The sequence below is a fragment of the Leucopleurus acutus genome (genome assembly GCF_964270905.1).
Source record: "Leucopleurus acutus genome assembly, chromosome: 7".
Classification (NCBI taxonomy): domain Eukaryota; kingdom Metazoa; phylum Chordata; class Mammalia; order Artiodactyla; family Delphinidae; genus Leucopleurus; species Leucopleurus acutus.
Window position 1 is genome coordinate 64967597 of NC_139150.1, and position 21740 is coordinate 64989336.

General features: G+C 34.8%; 1 protein-coding gene across 1 annotated transcript in view; it reads left to right on the forward strand.

The window, feature by feature from the left end:
• The window catches only part of CCDC171 (coiled-coil domain containing 171), a gene marked incomplete at its 3' end in the record, with an annotated part of 361839 nt that overhangs the window by 190365 nt on the left and 149734 nt on the right, over positions 1 to 21740 (forward strand). Inside the window, exons 19-21 of the mRNA XM_082842979.1 lie at positions 12017 to 12243; positions 12736 to 12918; positions 15892 to 16077. Of these exons, the coding sequence (XP_082699105.1) occupies positions 12017 to 12243; positions 12736 to 12918; positions 15892 to 16077 (596 nt within the window). The remainder of the gene's footprint in view (positions 1 to 12016; positions 12244 to 12735; positions 12919 to 15891; positions 16078 to 21740) is intronic.

The window sequence follows — 21740 nt, forward strand, 5'->3', positions numbered from 1 at the left end:
TCAAATTACTTCCGCTTCTACTACCTCCATTATACAAGAAAACAGGTCAATTCAGAAAACTTGGAAAAGAAATAAATCAGAGAACAATAACAAAACAAAAACAAACGTATTTTCCCATCATATAGGGATAGTTAATGTAAGCATTTTTATGTGTTCTTCCAATCTGTTTTATCCCTCTTTCTCTCTCTATCCATTCACCCTTCCTTCCTCCCTTCATGCCACCTACTCATCCATCCACTAGCAGACTAACAAATGATATAAATGATATCATAGGCTACATACTCTTTAATATCTTCATTTAAAAATTATTCCGAAATACCCTCAAACTTATGGAAAAGTTGCAAGTAGTTCACAACAGAGAATTCTGTTTCCTGAATGGTCTGAGAGCAGGTTGCTTACTTGATGCCCCATCACTCCCTCGTATTATAGCATGTATTTCAAAGACATTCTTCTGCGTAACCAGAGTGCAATGATCAACATCAGGAAACCAACATTGATACATTACTACCATTCAGACTCCATTCAACTTCCCCTATTTGTCCCAACCACGTCATTTTTAGCAAGAGGATCTGGTTTAGAATTATGTGTTGCATTTAGTCATGTCTCTTTCGTCTTCTTCAGTACGGAAGAGTTCCTCAGTTTTTCCTTGACCATCGTGACCTTGAAGATTACAAGCCAGTTATTTGTAGAATATCCCTTAATTTTGATTTGTTTGTTTCCTCATGATCAGATTTAGCTTATGCATTTTCAGCAAGAATATCACAGAAGTGATGCTGTGCTTTGCTTATGATAAACTATCATAGCTATAGTTTAAAAAATATCATACTTTTTGAGGATTTTTCTCTATTTCTGTTAATAATCTTCTAGAGAATGATTGTAATGTCTGGGTAATATATATCAGTTGGGCATTCCTTCATCTATTTAACCAATTTACAAAAGGAGGTTTTCATCATAGGGCAGGTATCAAGAATACCAGTTCAGCTTTGATTTGCAATTGATTCCTTGTCCCTTGAATCATCTAATACTATGAATAGTATCTTAATTCTTTCAGCCATGTGGGAAATTGAAATGGCAAAATCTTGGGAAAGTCTATTTAGGAAATGTGAAAATTCTGAAATGAAAGAGGATATTTCTTAGAACTCTGATTTTTCTTCTCTGTTCCTTCTGTCTTTTTGAAGAACTTGCTGAAAATTTAAATCATATTACATGTCAGGACTACCTATTGATGGCATCATTGTCACTTTTTTCTTTTTATTTACAATATTGTGTTAGTTTCTGGTGTACAGCAAAGTGATTCATATATATATATATAAATAAAATCTTTTTCATATTCTTTTCCATCGTAGTTTATTACAAGATATTGAATATAGTTTCCTGTGCTACACAGTAGGACCTTGTTGCTTACCTAGTTTATCTCTAGTAATCTGTATCTGCTAATCGCAAACTCCTGACTTATCCCTCCCTCCCTTCCCCTTTGGTAACCATAAGTTTGTTTTCTATGTCTGTGAATCTGTTTCTATTTTGTAAATAAGTTCATCTGCATCATATTTTAGATTCTACATATAAGTGATATTGTATGGTATTTGTCTTTCTCTTTCTGACTTACTTCGCTTAGCATGATAATCCCTAGCTCCGTCCATGTTGCTGCAAATGGCATTATCTCATTCATTTTCACTTTTTTCTTTTTAGCTCCAGGAAAACTAGTACATGTATGGCAATAGCAAGTAGTAGCTTTTAATATACTAAATAGTAACTATTGCTTCTCCTATTATCATTGTTCAAAAAAAATCAGTAAATTACTCTTTTGAAAAGTTAGGTGCTTATCTTTTTAGAGTAAGTTCTGAATTATACTATTAACTAATTAGGAGAGAAAGTTTTAAAATTGTCTAGGAGAGAAAATGAAACATGTTGGATATGCAGTAGAATATGGATTAAGAACCTGGATTCTAGATTTGAATCTGGGTTCCAGTGCTTACTATGTGTGTGACATTGGGAAAATCATTTCATCCTTCTTCATCCATCTGTAAAATTTGGCTAAGGGTGGTTCCTAGCTCATAGAGTTATTAGGAGTAAATGTAACTTTCTCAGCCAAGTCCCTTGTATATGTAATTGTCCAATAAATGTCGTGTTATCTCTTTTTTGTGCACTGACATTTCAGTGGAACCTGTATATTAGTTTATCCCTTTTTGTGAAACTGGAAGTTCAATAGTGGTAGCTTGAATTCATTGCTCAGAAAGTGAGGTGTTTGCTAAAGGTAGATGCCACTGCTGCCTTCTTAAACTTTGACGGTGTATTTACAGGCAGTGGGCAAAGACCCCAGTTTCCATGTTTCTCTGTAAATACTGGACAGGTGGCAACCTTCTTGCTTTCATTAAAGTGTTTGCCCACTTGAGATAAATGACCTCTTCCAGGTATCCAAATGGTGTGCCTGCAAGGGATCATTTACCTCAAACAGGGGAGAATGTTACTTCCACTGAAGGGCTGGGATATCAATCATTATAGGAGTGGACTAAGGAACCCTATAGATAGCTGAGCATTTTTATATGACTTGTTCAGACTGAATTTCTCGAGATAGAAACAATTGTGCTGATTTGCTTTGAAATATCTCTGAACAAATACAGGAGTAGATGGTTATGAGTAGAATGTTCATCCATTTTCTTACACATTTACGCATTTCAATTATAATTGAATTTTAATTATCTAGAGGATAGATGACTCAAATGTACATGCTCCTGCTATTACTACTCACAGCTTTCTTTCATCGTATACTTTGAGTTAACTTTGTAGAGGTCATAGCAGCTCTTCCAGGTAAAACTCAGAAATCTAGGTTGTATTCGGCACAACACTGAGGTTTCATATTAGGAAGTTCAAAGCAGTAAGTAAAGATACTTGTATTAATAAGTAGTTATTAGTATATATTTGAAAGCTTAAAGGCTTTAGTGAATCCTAACAAAGAATAAAAAGAGATGTGTTACTCCAAGTGTGGTTGTCGACCAGCAGCATCAGCATTAACTGTGGGGTGTTAGAAATGCACAGTCTCAGACCCCATTCCAGAGCTATTCAGCCAGAATCTGCATTTTAACAAGATGATTTATAACCACAGTAAAGTGTGAGAAGAAGTAGTTTAGAGAATTTTGTTATACACATAATTTCACTCATATCTGAAATTGAAATAAGTACAATCTGACCGTGGATCATTTTTAGTACTTGAGCTATTAGTGTCTATTTTGAGCCACATTTAACTTACTGACTTTTATTTTGTGACTTTTAAAATTATTATTCTTGCATTTTCCCATATTTTTTCAAACATTTTATTCTGAGAATTTTCAAGCATATGGAAAATGTGAAAGAAGTTTTGTTTTCTAAATTAAAATTTATTTGCCTATCATTCTTAAGAACAATTTTTGAATGAATAATTTATCCTTGGAAGTGTTCATGACTGTGTAAAATTCCAGTGTCACAATTTTCATAGAATACATTTATTTGTTAAAATAATATACAAAATCAAAATTATTTTAAGAAACATATATGAGGCTTTAACATATTTTGCAACTTATAAGCAGTTTGTAGAAAACTTTTAAGACCCTTTTCTTAGAAGATTTAGTTGAATATCCAGATACTGTCTAACAAAACGACACAATTATTTTTTAAGATTTTTGTAAAAGAAAAAATTTCCTCTCAGATCTATTCTAAAATAATACATGTGTATTTAAAAATATTTTAAACCTCCACCTTGTTCCAGAAAAAAAATTATGGCAGCTTACAGGTATTTGTAAAATATCACTGTAAGATAGCTCTTGTAATCTCCCTGAGAGTATGATTAATATTTGTGTCTACTTCTTTCAAGTTGTTTTGTGTGTATTTCAATATGACTGGGTCATTCTATGTACCATTTTTCATTGTTCTTTTTCTCGCACTTATTTTAAATGGCTATAATAATCGTACCATCTCATTGGCTATTGTAATGGTTTAAACGAGTTATTGCATGTTGGCAGTGCTTGGTTTGTCACATATCTTTGTAAAAGCAGCAGTATTGTTCCTCATTTCCTACTCTTTAGCTCGGTATACAAGACCTTTCTTGATCTGATTCTCAGTTTAGCTAAACTGAGCTGCATGTTGTTCTGCAGATATGAGATGCTCTCTTATTTCTCCAAACATATGGAGCAAACCATTAATACTTCTTTTGCTACTAAACCCTAAGAGGAATTTATTACATGGATTATCATATTGAAAATATTGAATAACATTCACAGTTTATATCTTTTTTTTTTTTTTTTCCGATACGCGGGCCTCCCACCGCTGCGGCCTCTCCCGCCGCGGAGCACAGGCTCCGGACGCGCAGGCCCAGCAGACATGGCCCACGGGCCCAGCTGCTCCGCGGCACGCGAGGTCCCCCCGGACCGGGGCACGAACCCGCGCCCCCCGCATCGGCAAGCGGACCCCAACCACTGCGCCAACAGGGAAGCCCCACAGTTTATATCTTTAAAGGCTACTTCATAGAAGATGCAGAAGTTTTTTTCTTGTTAGTGTTGCTTATGTTTTTCTTCAGTGAAAACTGAGAGCATCTTATATTATGGTTCTCTGAGTAGAGTAGTCCAGGTATGCAGCTTTCTTATTATTTAAGTTGACGGAGAAGTAGAGGCTGAAGGATATAGTTTTATGATTGTGTAGTATATTCCTTAGATAAGGGATCTCTTAATCTGGGGTTCATAGAACCCTTCTCAAAATGGTCCATGGATAGAATTCAGAGGGGGAGCATCTGTAGACTTGGATGGAAAATAATTGTCTTGTTTCACTAACCATTAATGAACATTTCCTTCAATTATGAATGGTGATGACAGACCATGATAATATTAGCAGCATGGTGACTTATTTACTAATAGAAATTACAGATATTTTCAAGTTGTAATACAGTTGTTGCAGCTATCTTCAGATATTGTTTATGCTCATCTTTGATGATCAGTAATCATGAGGCTCATCACATACATGGTATGTAATCACAGTCTTCTATGTACAGATGGATGCTGGCGCAATGTAGCTGGCCATGTATCAGGACGATTGTACACCTAGTAGTTGTTCATCCATCCAGTTGAGCTTCTATATTCTTCATGTCTATGTTGCTTTCCAATATTCCCTAAGTACAAAATTCTGTGATTTCTTTGAAAGTGCAACCTGCAAGCACCTGGAAACACTTTAGAACTCGTTCAAAAGTGCTACTTAAGTTTCTTCTATCTTTATAGCATCAAATTTGAACCATAGATTCACAATCGTTTTTCTTTCTTATATAAACGTATTGAATAAGTTGACCTAGCCAAAGATGAACTCACTGACTTTTGAACAAAAAACTTTCCACAATAGGTTTTCTTTTTTTTTTAATTTTACTTTTTTTTTTTTGCGGTACGCGGGCCTCTCACTGTTGTGGCCTCTCCCGTTGCGGAGTACAGGCTCCGGACGCGCAGGCTCAGCGGCCATGGCTCACGGGCCCAGCCGCTCCGCTGCATGTGGGATCTTCCCGGACCCGGGCACGAACCCGTGTCCCCTACATTGGCAGGTGGACTCTCAACCACTGTGCCACCAGGGAAGCGCCTAAATTTTACTTTTTTATTTAAGTATAGTTGATTTACAATGCTGTGTTATTTTCAAGTGTACAGCAAATTGATTCAGTTTTATATATATATATATATATGTATATATATTCTTTTCCCTTATAGGTTATTACAAAATACTGAGTGTAGTTCCCTGTGCTATACAGTTGGTCCTTGTTGGTTGTCTATTTTATATATAGTAGTGTGTATATGTTAAGAATTTAAGAGTCTTGGAGTACTCTAGTATTTTTTGAGAGATGCCTACCTATACCTTGTAAAGTGAACTATAGGAACTTTAATTACATTTGCAGCAGTATATATTTGTGGATCAGGATTTTAATCACTTCTAAATATAAAAAAATAAAAATATTTGATGTCCAGCATGACATGTTTGATGCCTTCATAAAGATCACCTCATAGTTCAATATTCTTAGTTTGGCTAAGCAACAACTTTCACCATGCTATGTCTTTTTTTTTTTTTTTTTTGCTGTACACGGGCCTCTCACAGTTGTGGCCTCTCCCGTTGCGGAGCACAGGCTCTGGATGCGCAGGCTCAGCGGCCATGGCTCACGGGCCCAGCCGCTCTGCAGCATGTGGGATCCTCCCAGACCGGGGCACGAACCCGTGTCCCCTGCATCGGCAGGTGGACTCTCAACCACTGCGCCACCAGGGAAGCCCTATGCTATGTCTTTTAAAAAAATTTCAGTGTATATTTTAAATGTATTGTCTTATGCATAATATATTTATAATAAAACTTAAAATAGTTTGAAAACTGCATTTTAATAAAATTTGCTTCCTTTGTAACCCTACATATTTTGACTTAACATGTTTAAAAGTATTATGCTAAGAAGGGGATCCATAGGTTTTACTAGGCTATCGAGGGTATACACGGGACAAAAAATGAGCAAGAACCCCTGCTTCTTTTTAAAAAACTGGATACTATTTATTTATTTATTTATTTATGGCTGTGTTGGTTCTTTGTTGCTGCATGCAGGCTTTTCTCTAGTTACAGTGAGCAGGGGCTACTCTTCCTTGTGGTGCACGGGCTTCTCATTGTGGTGGCTTCTCTTGTTGCGGAGCATGGGCTCCAGGCACACGGGCTTCAGTAGTTGTGGCACGTGGGCTCTAGAGTGCAGGCTCAGTAGTTGTGGCGCATGGGCTTAGTTGCTCCGCGGCATGTGGGATTTTCCCGGACCAGGGTTCGAATCCGTGTCCCCTGCATTGGCAGGTGGATTCTTAACCACTGCACCACCAGGCAAGTCCAAGAACCCCTGCTTTTGATAATCATTCCCCTAAATAACATTTGTCTAAGTCAAGATATGTTTTTGAGTAGTTCTATTATTGGGCATTTGTATCTATAGTATTATTTATAAATAACGATGACAGAAACAGGAGCTATTGATTCTTTTTTTCTTTTTTTAACATCTTTATTGGGGTATAATTGCTTTACAATGGTGTGTTAGTTTCTGCTTTATAACAAAGTGAATCAGTTATACATATACATATGTTCCCATATCTCTTCCCTCTTGCGTCTCCCTCCCTCCCACCCTCCCTATCCCACCCCTCCAGGCTGTCACAAAGCACCAAGCCAATATCCCTGTGCCATGCGGCTGCTTCCAACTAGCTATCTACCTTACTATGTTTGTTAGTGTGTATATGTCCATGCCTCTCTCTCGCCCTGTCACAGCTCACCCTTCCCCCTCCCCATAACCTCAAGTCCGTTCTCTAGGAGGTCTGTGTCTTTATTCCTGCCTTACCCCTAGGTTCTTCATGACATTTTTTTTTTCTTAAATTCCATATATATGTGTTAGCATACGGTATTTGTCTTTTTCTTTCTGACTTACTTCACTCTGTATGACAGACTCTAGGTCTATCCACCTCATTACAAATAGCTCAATTTCGTTTCTTTTTATGGCTGAGTAATATTCCATTGTATATATGTGCCACATCTTCTTTATCCATTCAACCGATGATGGGCACTTAGGTTGTTTCCATCTCCGGGCTATTGTAAATAGAGCTGCAATGAACATTTTGGTACATGACTCTTTTTGAATTTCGGTTTTCTCAGGGTATATGCCCAGTAGTGGGATTGCTGGGTCATATGGTAGTTCTATTTGTAGCTTTTTAAGGAACCTCCATACTGTTCTCCATAGTGGCTGAACCAATTCACATTCCCACCAGCAGTGCAAGAGTGTTCCCTTTTCTCCACACCCTCTCCAGCATTTATAGAAACAGGAGCTATTGATTCTTAATCAGTGTTATAGATCTCCTCTCCACATTGCCTAACACAGTGCCTTCATGCATATGAGTTGCCCTATAGCTAGCTGTTTAATGAATGAATGAGGAAGACAGTATACAGTGCTTTTTAAGATAGTTTTGTTATTTCTGGAAAAGTGTTTATGCTTTTTTAAAATTATCTAGAGGATAATTAAATTTATGCTTGGTATAAAAACTTCACACAGTATAGAAACCTGCACAGAAGAAATAAAAATCACCCAAAAGGCCATCCCCAATCATTCTTAACACTTTAATGATTTCTACAAATCTCCCAGACATGTGTACCTACAGGTATACATACAAACACACCCAGTTTTATATGAGGGAGTCATACAATCATGCCTCATCATAATTTTTTTTCTACTCACTGGATAATAAATGTCTTTCCATGTCAGTAAGGTAGGTGTACATCATTAATTGTATTTGATCATATACTATTTCATTGTTTATATAGTTTATGCTGAAAATTCCCTGTTGATGGATATTGGCATTTTTTCATATTTTTTTACTATTTTAATTAATATTATAATAAACTATGCTGTAATTAACATGTTTGTACATAAAATCATTTTATACTTGTGCAATTATTTCCTTGGCTAAACTCAGAAATGAGTTTGCGTATTTTACGTTTGGAAAGTATTGCCAGTCTGCCTTTTGTAAAAGTTGCTTTGCATTACACTCCTATGAACACTACTGAGAGTTCTGGCTTTCTCATAATGCCTTTGGTACATGTAGTTTTAACCGTCTTTTTTATTTTTATCAATTTGAAAGGCAAAAGAAACTGTATCATTCCTTATTTGTAATTTTGACTGTTTGGTTGCAAATCTTTTCATTTGTTCTACACCCATTCATATTCTTTTACACATTGTCTCATTATGTTCATATATGGGTGTGTTTGTTTCTTATAGAATTATAAGAACTCCTTGTGTACCACACATATTAGCACTTTGCCATATAGTGTAAATAATTTTTCCAGTTTGTATTTTAATTTTGTTTGTGCATTTTTATATGATTAACATTATTAATCATTTACTTTATGGTTTTTCTTTTGGTGATTTATTTAGAAAGGCTAGCCTCACCGCAGGTGGTGTTGCTCATGTTTTAGTCTAGTATTTTTGATTTTTACATTAAATCTTGGATTTTATCTGGAATTATTTTCAGAGAAGTAGTGAGGAAATTAATAATATTTATTTGTGTATGGATGACCAGCTAGCCCCAATACGTTTTAATTCCATCATCTGTCTTTTACCTAGTGAATTAAGATATGCCATTTAGTATATATTTATTATACGTACTTGGATCTATTTCCCGTCTCTCCAGTCAATTCCATTAGTCTTCCTGTCTCTTCTGGTATCGGTATCATACAGCCCTTTTCATGTGTATTTCTTGAAGTTTTAAAATATGGTAAGACATTCTCTTATTACTTTTTGAAAGTAGTATTTTGGGCTTTTTTTCATAGTATTTTTAGTTTCATCTTTAGATAGAACACGGTTTTGAATCTTACCTTAATGATTGGCTCCCAAGTTTGAAAACTGATTCATATTTTCAAATTACAGCTCTTTGAAGACACAGGCATTTTTTTGCTCAGAAGAGTGCTCTAAGATTGTGATGTGTTGGGGTCACTTGAAAGGAGTTATACATGAAAGGTATAATAGTGAAAGATGCTCCTGGAAAAGTAAGCAGGGATCAGATCATGTAGGACCTTATGAGCCATGTTTAAGGAGTTTGAAATTTGTTCCCAGATCTGAAGAGACTCCCTGAAGCTTAAGCAGGGGTTGTGACAAGATCCTATTTGTATTTTAGAAGTCATTTTTTCTACGGTGGAGGATGGATTGAAGAGGGGAAATGACTGGAGAAGAGTAGGGAGACCCTTGTAAGAACATAGGTGAGACAATGCCATGATCACAGAAAAAATTGAATAGATGGTAGAAGCGTGATGTGATTGGATGTGAGGGAGATGGCAAGAAAGATGGAGGTGTCAAGGTTGAGAAAATGTTCCCAACTGTCTAGAACTGAGTCGAATTTTAATGCAGTTAACATTACTCGTGATTAACATTTCTAACATTATTATTACCATTAGGCATTATTATTATTATTATATTCATGACTCACATTATTATTAAATTAAATAATGACATATTTACATACATATTAATTAAATAATTACTCACTATTCCCTTTTTTTCATTAAAGGCATGTTTCTCAATCTGAGTGTGAGGATTCCATTTTAATAAGAAATCACATTGTAGACTGCTCTTCCCACACGATAGTTGTATTTTTAGCAGCAGTTGACTTCTGCAATGTTTCGAAGGACTTTTAATTTTATTACTAACAACATCATGAGTATATATTATTCATGCTACATATTTTTTTAGGGTTAAATAAAGGTCAAATGGCAATACTGCAGTTGAAAGTGGTGGAACTCTTATAATAACTTTTCAACCTCCCCTCCCCCCCTGCCTCAAGATCTGTAATTCACAGGTTTAGAACTACTGGTCGAAACAATTCTCTGTGAATTTGTTTTGAAGATTTTAACCTTAGATGTGCACTATTGCCCCTTCTATTGGAAAAGGTAGTTGCAGAACATAGAGTCCTCTTCTTTCTTGAAAGATATGCTATTAGATAGGGGAACAGTGATTAACCAATGTATTTAGCATAAACAAGAATTTGTTAAATGTAACAAGTCAAACATTTTAACTAGTCTAGACAAGTTTAGACATGAGGAATTTTAGTGACATTTTTTTCTCTTCTGTATCATTATACAAATAATTCTACAACTATGTCACTAGAGGATTTTTTTGTTTCTTCATTTATTTAATATTGAATTAATTGTACTCTATACTGTATAATGTGAAGTATATCGTAAAAATACTTCTTATTCATCAAAGCATAAAATTACGCTTTGTGCTCTTTCTGTAATTCATTGAGAGTAGCAGTCAGTAACTTAGAGTGTATGCCTCTTTCCCACTTGTTAAAAATTCAAAGGAATGCCTTATGGAATTATACTGCCACTTAATTTCACCTCTCAGAGTGGTTAGTGTCTACACAACACATTGCTGTGATATAGTAAAAAACCACTATTCATTAAAATTTAATTATAGTTGACTTTTGCTTCTAAAGGCTCTTTATCTGTGAAAACTTTATTATTTTTGTATTTCTGAAAATTTTCTAGAACAATGAGCTTTCATCTAGCTTACGTGAGATGGTTTTTCCTGACATAGAAAACCACTGATGGTTTATTGGCGTTGACCTTCTCAGTCAGTGCTGCTCTTCAGTGTCGAACCATGTGTTCTTAGAATTGTGGAACATTTTTCTCTTGCATAAAACTGGCCAAATATGCTTTTTGTGCTTATGATATAAAGGCAAGATTTAAACTAACTCCCAACAGCAGAGGTTCTTGAAATGTAGAATGGTATACTACAGAATTTAAAGAGTCTCTCCGTGTTCATCATTTTACATGGATAGTATCGTAACACAAGTAATGACAGATTAAGACATGCCTAGCAGAGGAAAAACTAAATTACACGACTTTTATTAAGGCATAAATAAACCTATTAACCATTATTTGGAATACCAATTAGTAGAAAGAACACTGACAATTTTATTTATCAACATTAAATACAGTTATTAATTACAGACCTGATGAATCTAGCAGTAAGCAGGCCATGTTGGATATGCTGGGACCTTAAGTCCATTATAGGAGAGGAATGATTACCAAAATCCTACGGGGAAATGAGTAATTGTAGTTGTAAAATGTTAATTGCCTTGGAATAAGCCAAGTTATATTTTCTTGTCTGAGAATATAAATAGTGTGACATTAAAGTAATAAGCTTCAGTAGTTGTAAATAGAAAATGAATTTGTTAGGTTTTAAAACAAAGAAAGGAGTGATGATGATTTTTTAGTGTCATAGTGTTCAGTATGAATGACATACTGTAAATACATGCAGATTTTCTTTAGATACATTATTTAGTAGGTGGGCTATTTCTTACATAGTGAAAGTTGATATAGGCGGGGACTTCTTGAATGGTTTACTACAGGTGGATGGGAATGATATAACTGAGAAAATATTTTCATTGTGTTGTGACTGGCAGTGTTGTGAAATGAACAAGAGACAATTCTTATTTTTCTGTGCTTTTTTTCTTTTTCTTTGAAGATCCAAATTCCAGAATTTGTGGACATTTGCTTATAGGAGCAGCCAAGAGTTCTTTTGCAAAACTCATGGATAAAATTAATCTGGCAATGGACAGTATACCTTTGCACAGGAGCAGGAGTATTAGATATGTGGAAAAAGATTCCCTGGTTCAGAGGCTGGCCCGTGGACTTCATAAAGTAAACACACTGGCCCTGAAATACGGTCTATGTGGCCACATGCCCATTTTGGTATGTATGCAATTTCATTAAATAGGGATTTTAGGACTTGTAAATTTAATTCCGAATCACATTTATTTGTAGTTTATATTAGTTGTACACGAGTGTATGTAGATTTCTTTTAGATTTCATGTAATAGTTTAATATGATAAATAAAAGAACTTCCAAATAAGTGTCCGTAATATCAAAATACAAAAGTTGTGGCACGAGTTCTGAATTAACTGTTCTGTACGAGTATACTGCAACAGAATTGTGTGAGACATAAACAATTATCTTTTCTGTTTTGTAGCCATCTAGATTATTTCTTTTCTTCATTTTTCATTTCATATAAGGCAAATTATTGGTCACATAAAAAAATAAAGCCTTCACTTTAAGTTTTAGTAAGAGCTGGTATTGTTTTCTGTATAACCTAAGTTACATTTAATTTGGTAAAATGACCATTGCTATGGACTTACTAGTAAATCTGAAGTGACTTTTTGTAAAATTGCTCTTATTTGACAATAGAAAAGCACAGCATCATTACAGAAGCAAATATTTGGATTTACACAAAGACTGCACACAGCAGAAGTGGAGCGCCGCTCACTACGCTTAGAGGTCACAGAACTGAAACGAAATGTGAATGAACTGAAGAAGGAGCTTGACAAAACCCAGGGTCTTCAGATGCAGTTAAATGAAGTTAAGCAGTCAGTAAGTATATATGATTTAAAAACTATGGCTTTGGTGAGCTCTCCTCTGATATAAAATATGTATGATATACATATGTATATAAAATATCACAGGGCAAATATATATGTTTGTTTTCCTTAACTTTTTATTATGTTTCCTTTTTCAAATAATCAAATCCCATTAATAGAATTTCTTTTTCTTTAGAAAAATTCCCTTCTAAAATTCCCCAACAGTAATGTATTATACATTTCAAATTTGCTAAGAGACTAGAACTTAAATGTTCTCACCACAAAAAAGAAGTAATAATTATGTGACTTAATAGAGCTAGCTAGGGCTGCAGTGGTAACTGTTTTACAAGTTAGAAGTGTATCAAATGAATACATTGTACATCTTAAACTTAAGCAGTGTTGTGTGTCAATTAAATAAAAAGCACAGCATCATTAAAATCATCTCAAAAAACATTGAAAAACAAGATTTATTCCAGATGCTTAAAGGAGTACTGATTGTGTCAGCAGAGCTTATAGCCCTGTTAAAATGTATACTGTGACTGAAAGTATAGAAAATGATTAAGCTGTAGTTAGGATGGTTAACTGCTATGGCAAATAAACTTTGGTTGAGTAACTGGCTCGCAGCAAGAGCAAAGAACGTGTTCCAAGAAATGTTTAGTGTGAATTTCTTCCACTGAAGTGTAGAAATAAAAATAGGATTAATTGAAATAATAATTGAAGGAATGATGTATGTAATTTTTATATTTGACATCCAATTATGTAGTATAAAGTTATAAAGTGATGATTTCTAACATTTAATGATCATATTGAACATGTATCAGGCACTGCCCCTAAGCACTTTAAGGTGTTGATTCATTTAGTCCTCTCATATCAATAATAATTCAATAATATTATTATCCATTGTTTGTTTTTTTTTTAACAGATGAGGAAATGTAGGGCACAGAACAGCTAAGTAACTTGCTGAAAGTCACACAGTTAGTATGTGGAAATGACAGGATTTGAACCTCGGTATTCTGACTCCAAAACGCAAACTTTTAACCACTTCACTAAAGTGGTTAATGTTCATATCCAGCTATGTTAATAAAGGATCATTTTACTAAAAACAGAATAGATGGGAAAATGATGCTGTTTTCCTCTTTAAAAATCAGGGAGTGTGCCTGCAACCATCATCTTTCATTTATTTCAGGCAAAGTATACAGGAGGCAAACAAAATAGCTTCTTATAGTTCATCTAAAATTGTAACATAAAGGGACACATCGTGCCCACCAAAAGTGATTTAGTACCTGCACTGTTTTGGAATATCATGTTCATCCACTGACAGGTGTTCTTTAATAGCTAACTCCCATGATCATCTACTGACAGTTGTACTTTAATAGCTAACTCCCATGATCTTTTTATTGTTTTTGGTTTATTAGCTCCCTACAACTGCTTTCACACACTATCTGTTTCTTGTTCTGCATTGCTGTACTTGTTTGACCCTATTTAGTCACAGAAGAGTGAACAGAATTGTGCCAGTCTCTGGGAGGGATATATGGACAAGAGAAAGGCTAACATTAGCTAAGTTTTTAGGTAAAGGAGAAATTTTGGAAGAGTGGGAAGAAGTCCTGCAAAATGATGGGGATCTTCATTTATGGAGGCCAAGTAGATTGCAAAGAACAGAATGTTCTGATGGCAAGGAGTGGTAATTTAAAACAGAATAACAAGTAAAAGGTAGAAGAAGTACAAAAATACTTGTTCACAAGACCCAGAGAAGTGCTGTGCCATTAGCGAATAGAGGGATGTTAAAAAGTTGACACCTCAAATTCTTTTCAACAATGGGAAAGTTATCAGTCTTAAATAGATTTATATATACTTAGTGTGATTAAGAGACCTGCATGGTTTCCTTTAGTTTTCCACATATATTTCTCAGGTTACCTACCATTTGTGAAACATTTCTGTTCTTTGTACCTCAAGATCAAGGTGTCTCTTGCCATTCGTTGTAACTAATTTTTGTTTGTTTAAGAGTTTTGCACAGGAGATAATACAAGTATGTCCTGTACTGGATTCCATACCCCTTAAGAGATGGCCCCTCTCTAGAACTGTCAGTTATTCCAGAGCAGATGCAGTCATGATATTGTAAAAGTTGTGCAGAGTTTTATTGCCAGGTGTTTATATATGAATAGATATTCTTTTATTCAGCAAATACCTACTGAGAAGCTACTGAATGCCAGGCACTCCTCTGTGTGATGGGTGAGCAAGCTGAAGGAGGTCTCTGCCCTGTGGAGCTCACATCCTTCAATGTGTGGTTGGTGGAAGGGTGCGGACAGGCAGTAAAGAAGTGAACAACTATCTAAGGTGAATTTAGATAATGATAATGGCTGTGAAGAAAATACAAGAAGATGGCAATAGCGTGAGTGGTGGTGGGAGTGAGAGAGGTATGGTGTGGTAAGGACTCTCCAAGGAGAGGGTAGTTTGACCAGGGAAACCTGAATGGTAACATACACTGAACACAGACTTTCAGGTAATCCTTTAAAAGCATTTGAACTTGTTAAAAGCTTTAATTCCCACATCGTTATCTTTATAAAAAGTGTTCATGTATCAAGATTTAAACCGAGCGTTATGGATTTACTTAGAACATGAATATTTCCTGAGATTTTATTTGACTAAAAATTATAACTTTGGGAGTATAGCTGTTGTGCTTTAAAAATCAGAGTGACGTGGGACTTCCCTGGTGGTCCAGTGGTTAAGCCTCCACGCTTCTACTACAGGGGGCATGGGTTCGATCCTTGGTTGGGGAACTGCATGGCACGGCCAAAAAAAAAAAAAAAAAATCAGAGTGATGTTTTTTATCTTGACTTAGGAAATTAAGAAAAATGAATTGTACTTTTGTCATCTATCAGATATTTAGAAATGCTTGTATTCTCTTTCTGTTAGCAAATAGAGTTCTGAAGATTAAATGATACAACAATACAGTTAGCTTATAATTGAAATTTTTTTCTTTGTTCAGAAATTGATCACCCACGAGAAGTTTGCAAGTGCATGTGAAGAATTGAATAATGCATTACTACGGGAACAGCAGGCTCAAATGCTATTGAATGAGCAGGCACAGCAACTACAGGAGTTGAATTATAGGCTTGAATTACATTCCAGTGAGGAAGCTGACAAAAACCAAACTCTTGGAGAAGCTGTTAAGGTAGGAAAACATCCCTTGCATAAGGGTTTATTTCTTCCAGGTTTGGGTCTTTGAGGGAATCATGTACATCTCTTGAACAGGGAAGAAATCCCAAGATATGAAATTTTATTCTGTAAGAACTTATAAGGATGGGACTTCCCTGGTGGCGCAGTGGTTAAGAATCAACCTGCCAATGCAGGGGACATACCTAATACAGTAAACAACTCCGAGTTGGTATATAATTTATTATAAAAATAATATATATTTATTCAATACTAATACAAGTGCTTAAAATAAAAGTCAAAATTTGTCGACAGCTTACTGTTTGCCAAGCACTGTGCTAAATACTTTCTAAATACTTATATAATCCTCACACAAACTCTATGGGATTATTCTCATTTCATAGAAGAGAAAACTGAGATACAGAGAGGCACATAACTTGCACAACCATTAGTAAGTTACAAATCTAGGGAATCAGATTTTATATCTGCCTTCCTAATCATGACATTAACTATATTACTGATGGACAGCATACATAGGCCAAGCTCTGTGCTGCGGTCTCTACGTGAATTGTTTTGTTTCATTCTTAAACTACCGCTATGAAATTGGTCCTATTATTGTTCTCACTCCTTTCGATGAAATTGAGAGAGTTCAGTGGACTTGCTCAGGGTCTCCTCGCCTGTAAATGTTGAAACCGGGATTTAGTTTTTTAAAAAATATATTAAAAATCATTAACCGAAGTTCTTAGGTTAATTAGGTAGATTTAGATTTATTTCAGTTTCCTTTTCTTTATTATTTTTTTCTTTTTTGCCCTTATAAGTAATTCTAAGATAAGCAGCCCTGTAGCTAAATCTTTATACACATATTGCAATTAGTTCCTAAGGATTAATTCCTAGGTAAAGAATTACTAGCTCTATAGCCACATATGTTTTAAAGTGTAAATATTATCAACTGGCCTACAGCAGATTTTTACATTCTCTCCTAAAATGCATGAGAATTTCACTTTTTACCCAAGCTGGCTATTACTATTAAAAATTTTTTTGGCCAATTTGATCAATATATCATTGTTACTTGAATTTTCTTTCTTTGATTGCTAGTCAGGTTGATCATTTTTATAATTATATTGGTCACTAGACAACATTTTTATGCTTCATGTCCCATTAATAGGTAAAGTAATTAGCCATACTTTGAAAAAGCATTTAACTCATATTAGAGTCTTTTCTTTTTGAAATAGCTTGTAGTTGAGTTTAGGTATAGTATCTATCAGCAGATAAAAAAGCTGTTCATATTAATTTCTTTAAAATGTCAGTAGCTTAAATATTGTTGTCGGGAGTGGAGAATTGTTTAATTACTATCTCTTAGTTAGAACTAGCAGGTAATTGTTTAATTACTATCTCTTAGTTAGAACTAGCTGGTAATGTGAAAACGCTCTCTTGTGGGCGGCAGCGTGGTTCAGTGGAAAAAGCACTGGCCTTGGAACAAGTATTTTCAAATTCAAATCCCAGTACTGTCACTTGGGCAAATAACCTTTCTGAGCGTCAGTTTCCTCTTCTGCAAAATTAGGCATCATAATACTTAAAGCTACAGAATTTTTATGAGAATTAATTAAGATACTGTTTGAAAAGTAAGTATATGCTTGATGAATATTCTTTTGTGCTTTTCAATAATACTTAAATAGTTTTTTTGTGTGTCCTGTGTATAACTTCTTTTAAAAATAAACTGTATTGCTGCTGCTTCTGTATAAAAATAAAATAAGATCAGGAATAGAATATATGGAAAATACAAAAGAGAAAACAAGTTATTCATAACTTATCTAACAACACCACTGTTTACATTTTGGGGTTTTGGTCTCAGTTCAGTAGTGTCTAAGTAGAAACTAAGATGAAATTTTCTCTGGAAGGAAGCTTGCCTAATTACGTTTCTTCAAGAGCTTCTGCAAGCTAAACTCAACCAAGTAACCGGCCTGTGAATAAAGAGATACATCAATCTTATACTTAGCCACATTGCTAAACTTCTTTGTAAATTCTAATAATACTTTATCTGTACTTTCTAGGGTTTTCTATGTAGACCATCATATTATTTCTTCTGTAGTACTAGTTTTGTTTCTCCTTTCCAAATCTTAATCCTTTAATTTACTTTCCCTTCCTTATTGTAATGACTAGGATACAATGCTGAAGAGAAGTAGAGACAACAGCCATCCTTATCTTGTTCTCAATCTTAACAAGAATTTTTCTAACATTTCTCCATTAAGAAGGAAGTTTGGTATAGGTTGCTATAAATTGCTATAAGTTGATAATCCTTATCAGGTTAAGGGAGTTATCTTCCTAGATTATGCACAATTTAAAAAAATCATAAATAGATGTTGGATATTATCAATACATTTTTATGCATCTACTGAGATAATCATATGATTTTTCTCTCTTATTCTGTTAGCAAGTTAAAATATATCAGGAATTGGCAAACTATGGCCCATAGCCTGTGTTTATATGGCTTGTGAGCTGATAATTGTTTTTACGTGTTTAAAGGATCATAAACAATGAAAAACAAAACTAAAGAAGAATAAGTGACAGACTGCATGTGACATACAAAGGCTAAAATATTTCCTCTCTAAAGTTTGCTGACCCTTGAATTATTACATTATTAAGTATTCTAATGTTAAGCCAGCGCTGCATTCCTGAAATAAACCCAACTTGGTTGTGGTGACATTTTTTTAATACTTTGCTGTGCTCAGTTTTTAAATTTTTCACCTATGGCTTTTAAATCTGTGTTCCTAATCGTAATCATCTTGTAATTTATCTCTCTCATACTGTTCTTGTCACTTTTTGGTATCAAGGTTTTGCTATCATGAAAGGACTTCTCACTCCAAACATGTGGAGTAGAAACTGGATAAAATATAACAAATGAATTGTGGGGTATGTAGCCAAGCTTAAAACAAAGTGAGAAAAATGCTCATGTACTAGAAATAAAAAGGATATCTAAAAGCAAATGGTGAGAGGAGGTAAAGTCTAAATGGCTCATTGGGCTGTGCAAATCTATTTGGAGGCTGAAGTTGATAATCATAACATTAGGGAAATCTAGGCTTCAAGCCCTATGGACTAGAAAAGAGCTGCCTGTGTGAACCTTAGGGCCTGGAAGGGCTGCCCTACTATGAAAATGTGGCCTAGAAAGCCCCTACCTACCAGCTACAGGGGATTTGATATTTACTCTGGATACGGAGTAGGAAAAAAGTCACAAAGAAATTGGAACCCCAGGCTGTGCTACACGTGGATGTAGGTTCTTAGTTTATGCTACTCTTATGTCCAAGGATTTAGCTGAGAAATTATCTTCAAAATGGTCCAATCCTTGTAGAACCAGCATGACCTTTTAGAGGTAAACTTGAAAATATTCAGTGAGGAATGCTTCTGTAGCTCACAGAACACACAAAAGACTTTTATGCAAAATTCAATATTACAAAACATGTAAAGAAATGAGTTGCACATCAATTGAGAACATTTACATCTGAGGTGGTAGGAATACTTAAAGTACTGGCAGGTGCTTTAAAAGATACTTGAAGTGTTTTTTAAATGTTCTAATAAGGTATGGGTAGATATAAGACAAGAAGTGAAAATATAATTATTGAAATTAAAAACTCAGTGAACGATTTGAACGTTGGGTAGACATTAGTGAAAAAATACTAGCGAATTGAAAGTTAGCTGAGGAAAAAATACATGGCTCAGTGCATTTTGACAAAGGTATACATATGTCTAAGTACCACCAGAGTCAAGATATAGGCCATTTTTTTTTTATCCCCCAAATTTTCCTTGTACTCCTTTCCACTCAATTCCCTTTTTTTTTTTTTTACACTCTCCCTGCTCTATCCTGGCAGCCACTTATCCAGTATCACTTTAGATTAGATTTGCTTTTACTAGGGTTTCACATAAATGGAATCAGACGATATGTACTATTGGTATCTGACTTCTTTCATTTGGGGTAGCATTTTTGAGATTCATCTATGTTGTGTCTTTATATCGTTGAATAGTATTCCATTACGTGGATATACACCAATTTGTTTATCCATTCACCTGTTGATAGACATTTAGATTGTTTTCATTTAGGGCTATTATGAACAAAGCTGCTAAGAACATTCTTGTACAAATCCCTATGTGGACACATGTTTTGACTACTCTTGGGTAATACCTAGGAGTGGAAATTCTGGGTTGTATGGTAAGAGTACGTTTAAAATTTTAAGAAATTGCTAAAGTCTTTTTCCAAAAGGGCTGCACGATTTTGCATTTCCAATAGCAGTGGAATATGAGTTCCATCGGCTTCGTATCCTGGCGAGTACTTGGCACTGTCAGTCTTTTTAAGTTTATCTGTTCTAGTGGGTGAGTAGTGGTATCTTTTTTGTTTTATTTTGCATTTCACTGATGACTAATGATGTTAAGCGTCTTTTAGTATACTTATTAGTCATTCATATGTCTTCCTTGTGAAATATATGTTCCAGTCATTTGATATTTTAAACTTCGGGTTGTTTGTTTTCTTATTCCGTTGCAAGAATTCTTTCTATTTTCTGTGTACAAGTCTTCTGTCAGGTGTGTATTGAGAATATTATCTTCCATTCTATGATTTGCTTTTTCATTTTCTTAACAGTATCTTTCAAGTAGAAGTAGTTTTAAATTTTGAAGAGTTTTAAATGTTACGGTTCATTTTTATCTTTTACATAAGAAATGTTTGCCTACTCTGATGCAGAAAGATTTTTGCCTGTGTTTTCCTTTAGCAGATTTATTTTTTAAGCTTTTACCTTTAGGTCTGTGATTCATTTTGAGTTAATTTTTATATATGGTTTGATGTAAGGGTTGAATAGATGTTGAGTTGTTCCAGTGCTACTTGTTGAAAAGATGATCCTTTCTCTCTACAGTTACCTTGGCCCCTATATTGAAAATCACTGTGTGTGTTTACTTATTTACTTTTGGACTTTATTTCTGTTTCAGGCATCTGTATGTCTGTCTTTATGCAAATTCTATATTGTTTAATTTACTGTGCCTTTATAGGAAGTCTTATAGTTCATATCTTTGAGGTGCTGTAAGTTTTGCACTTTTTTTTTTCCAAAAATTGTTTTGGCAGTTTAAGTCCATTGAATTTCCATACAAATTTTAGAAGAAGCTTGTCAGTTTTGTGTAAGACATCAAATTTATTGGTATAAAGTTGCTTATAATACTTCATTCTTACCCTTTTCTTTCTTTTTTTTTTCTTTTTGGCCACGCTGCACGGCTTGTGGGATCCTAATTCCCCAACCAGGGATTGAACCTGCACCCTCAGCAGTGAAAGCACACAGTCCTAACCACTGGACTGCCAGGGAATTCCCTCATTATTATCCTTTTAATGTTTGTAGGATCTGTTGTGTTAATCCCTCATTTATTTCTAAACCGGTAATTTGTGATCTTTCTCTCTTTCTCTCTAACCTCTAGTTAGAGGTTTATCAGTTTTGTTGTTCATTTCAAAGAACACATTTTGGCTTTGTTAACTTACGCTATTGTTTGTTTTCTGTGATACTTGTTTCTGTTCTTATTTTTATTATTTCCATTCTTATGTATACTTTGGGTTAGTTTATCTCTTCCTTTTCTAGCTATTAAGGGGTAAATTTCTTAGGTCAGAGATCAGCAAAGTATCACCCAAGGTCAAATCTAGCCCACCATCTGTATATA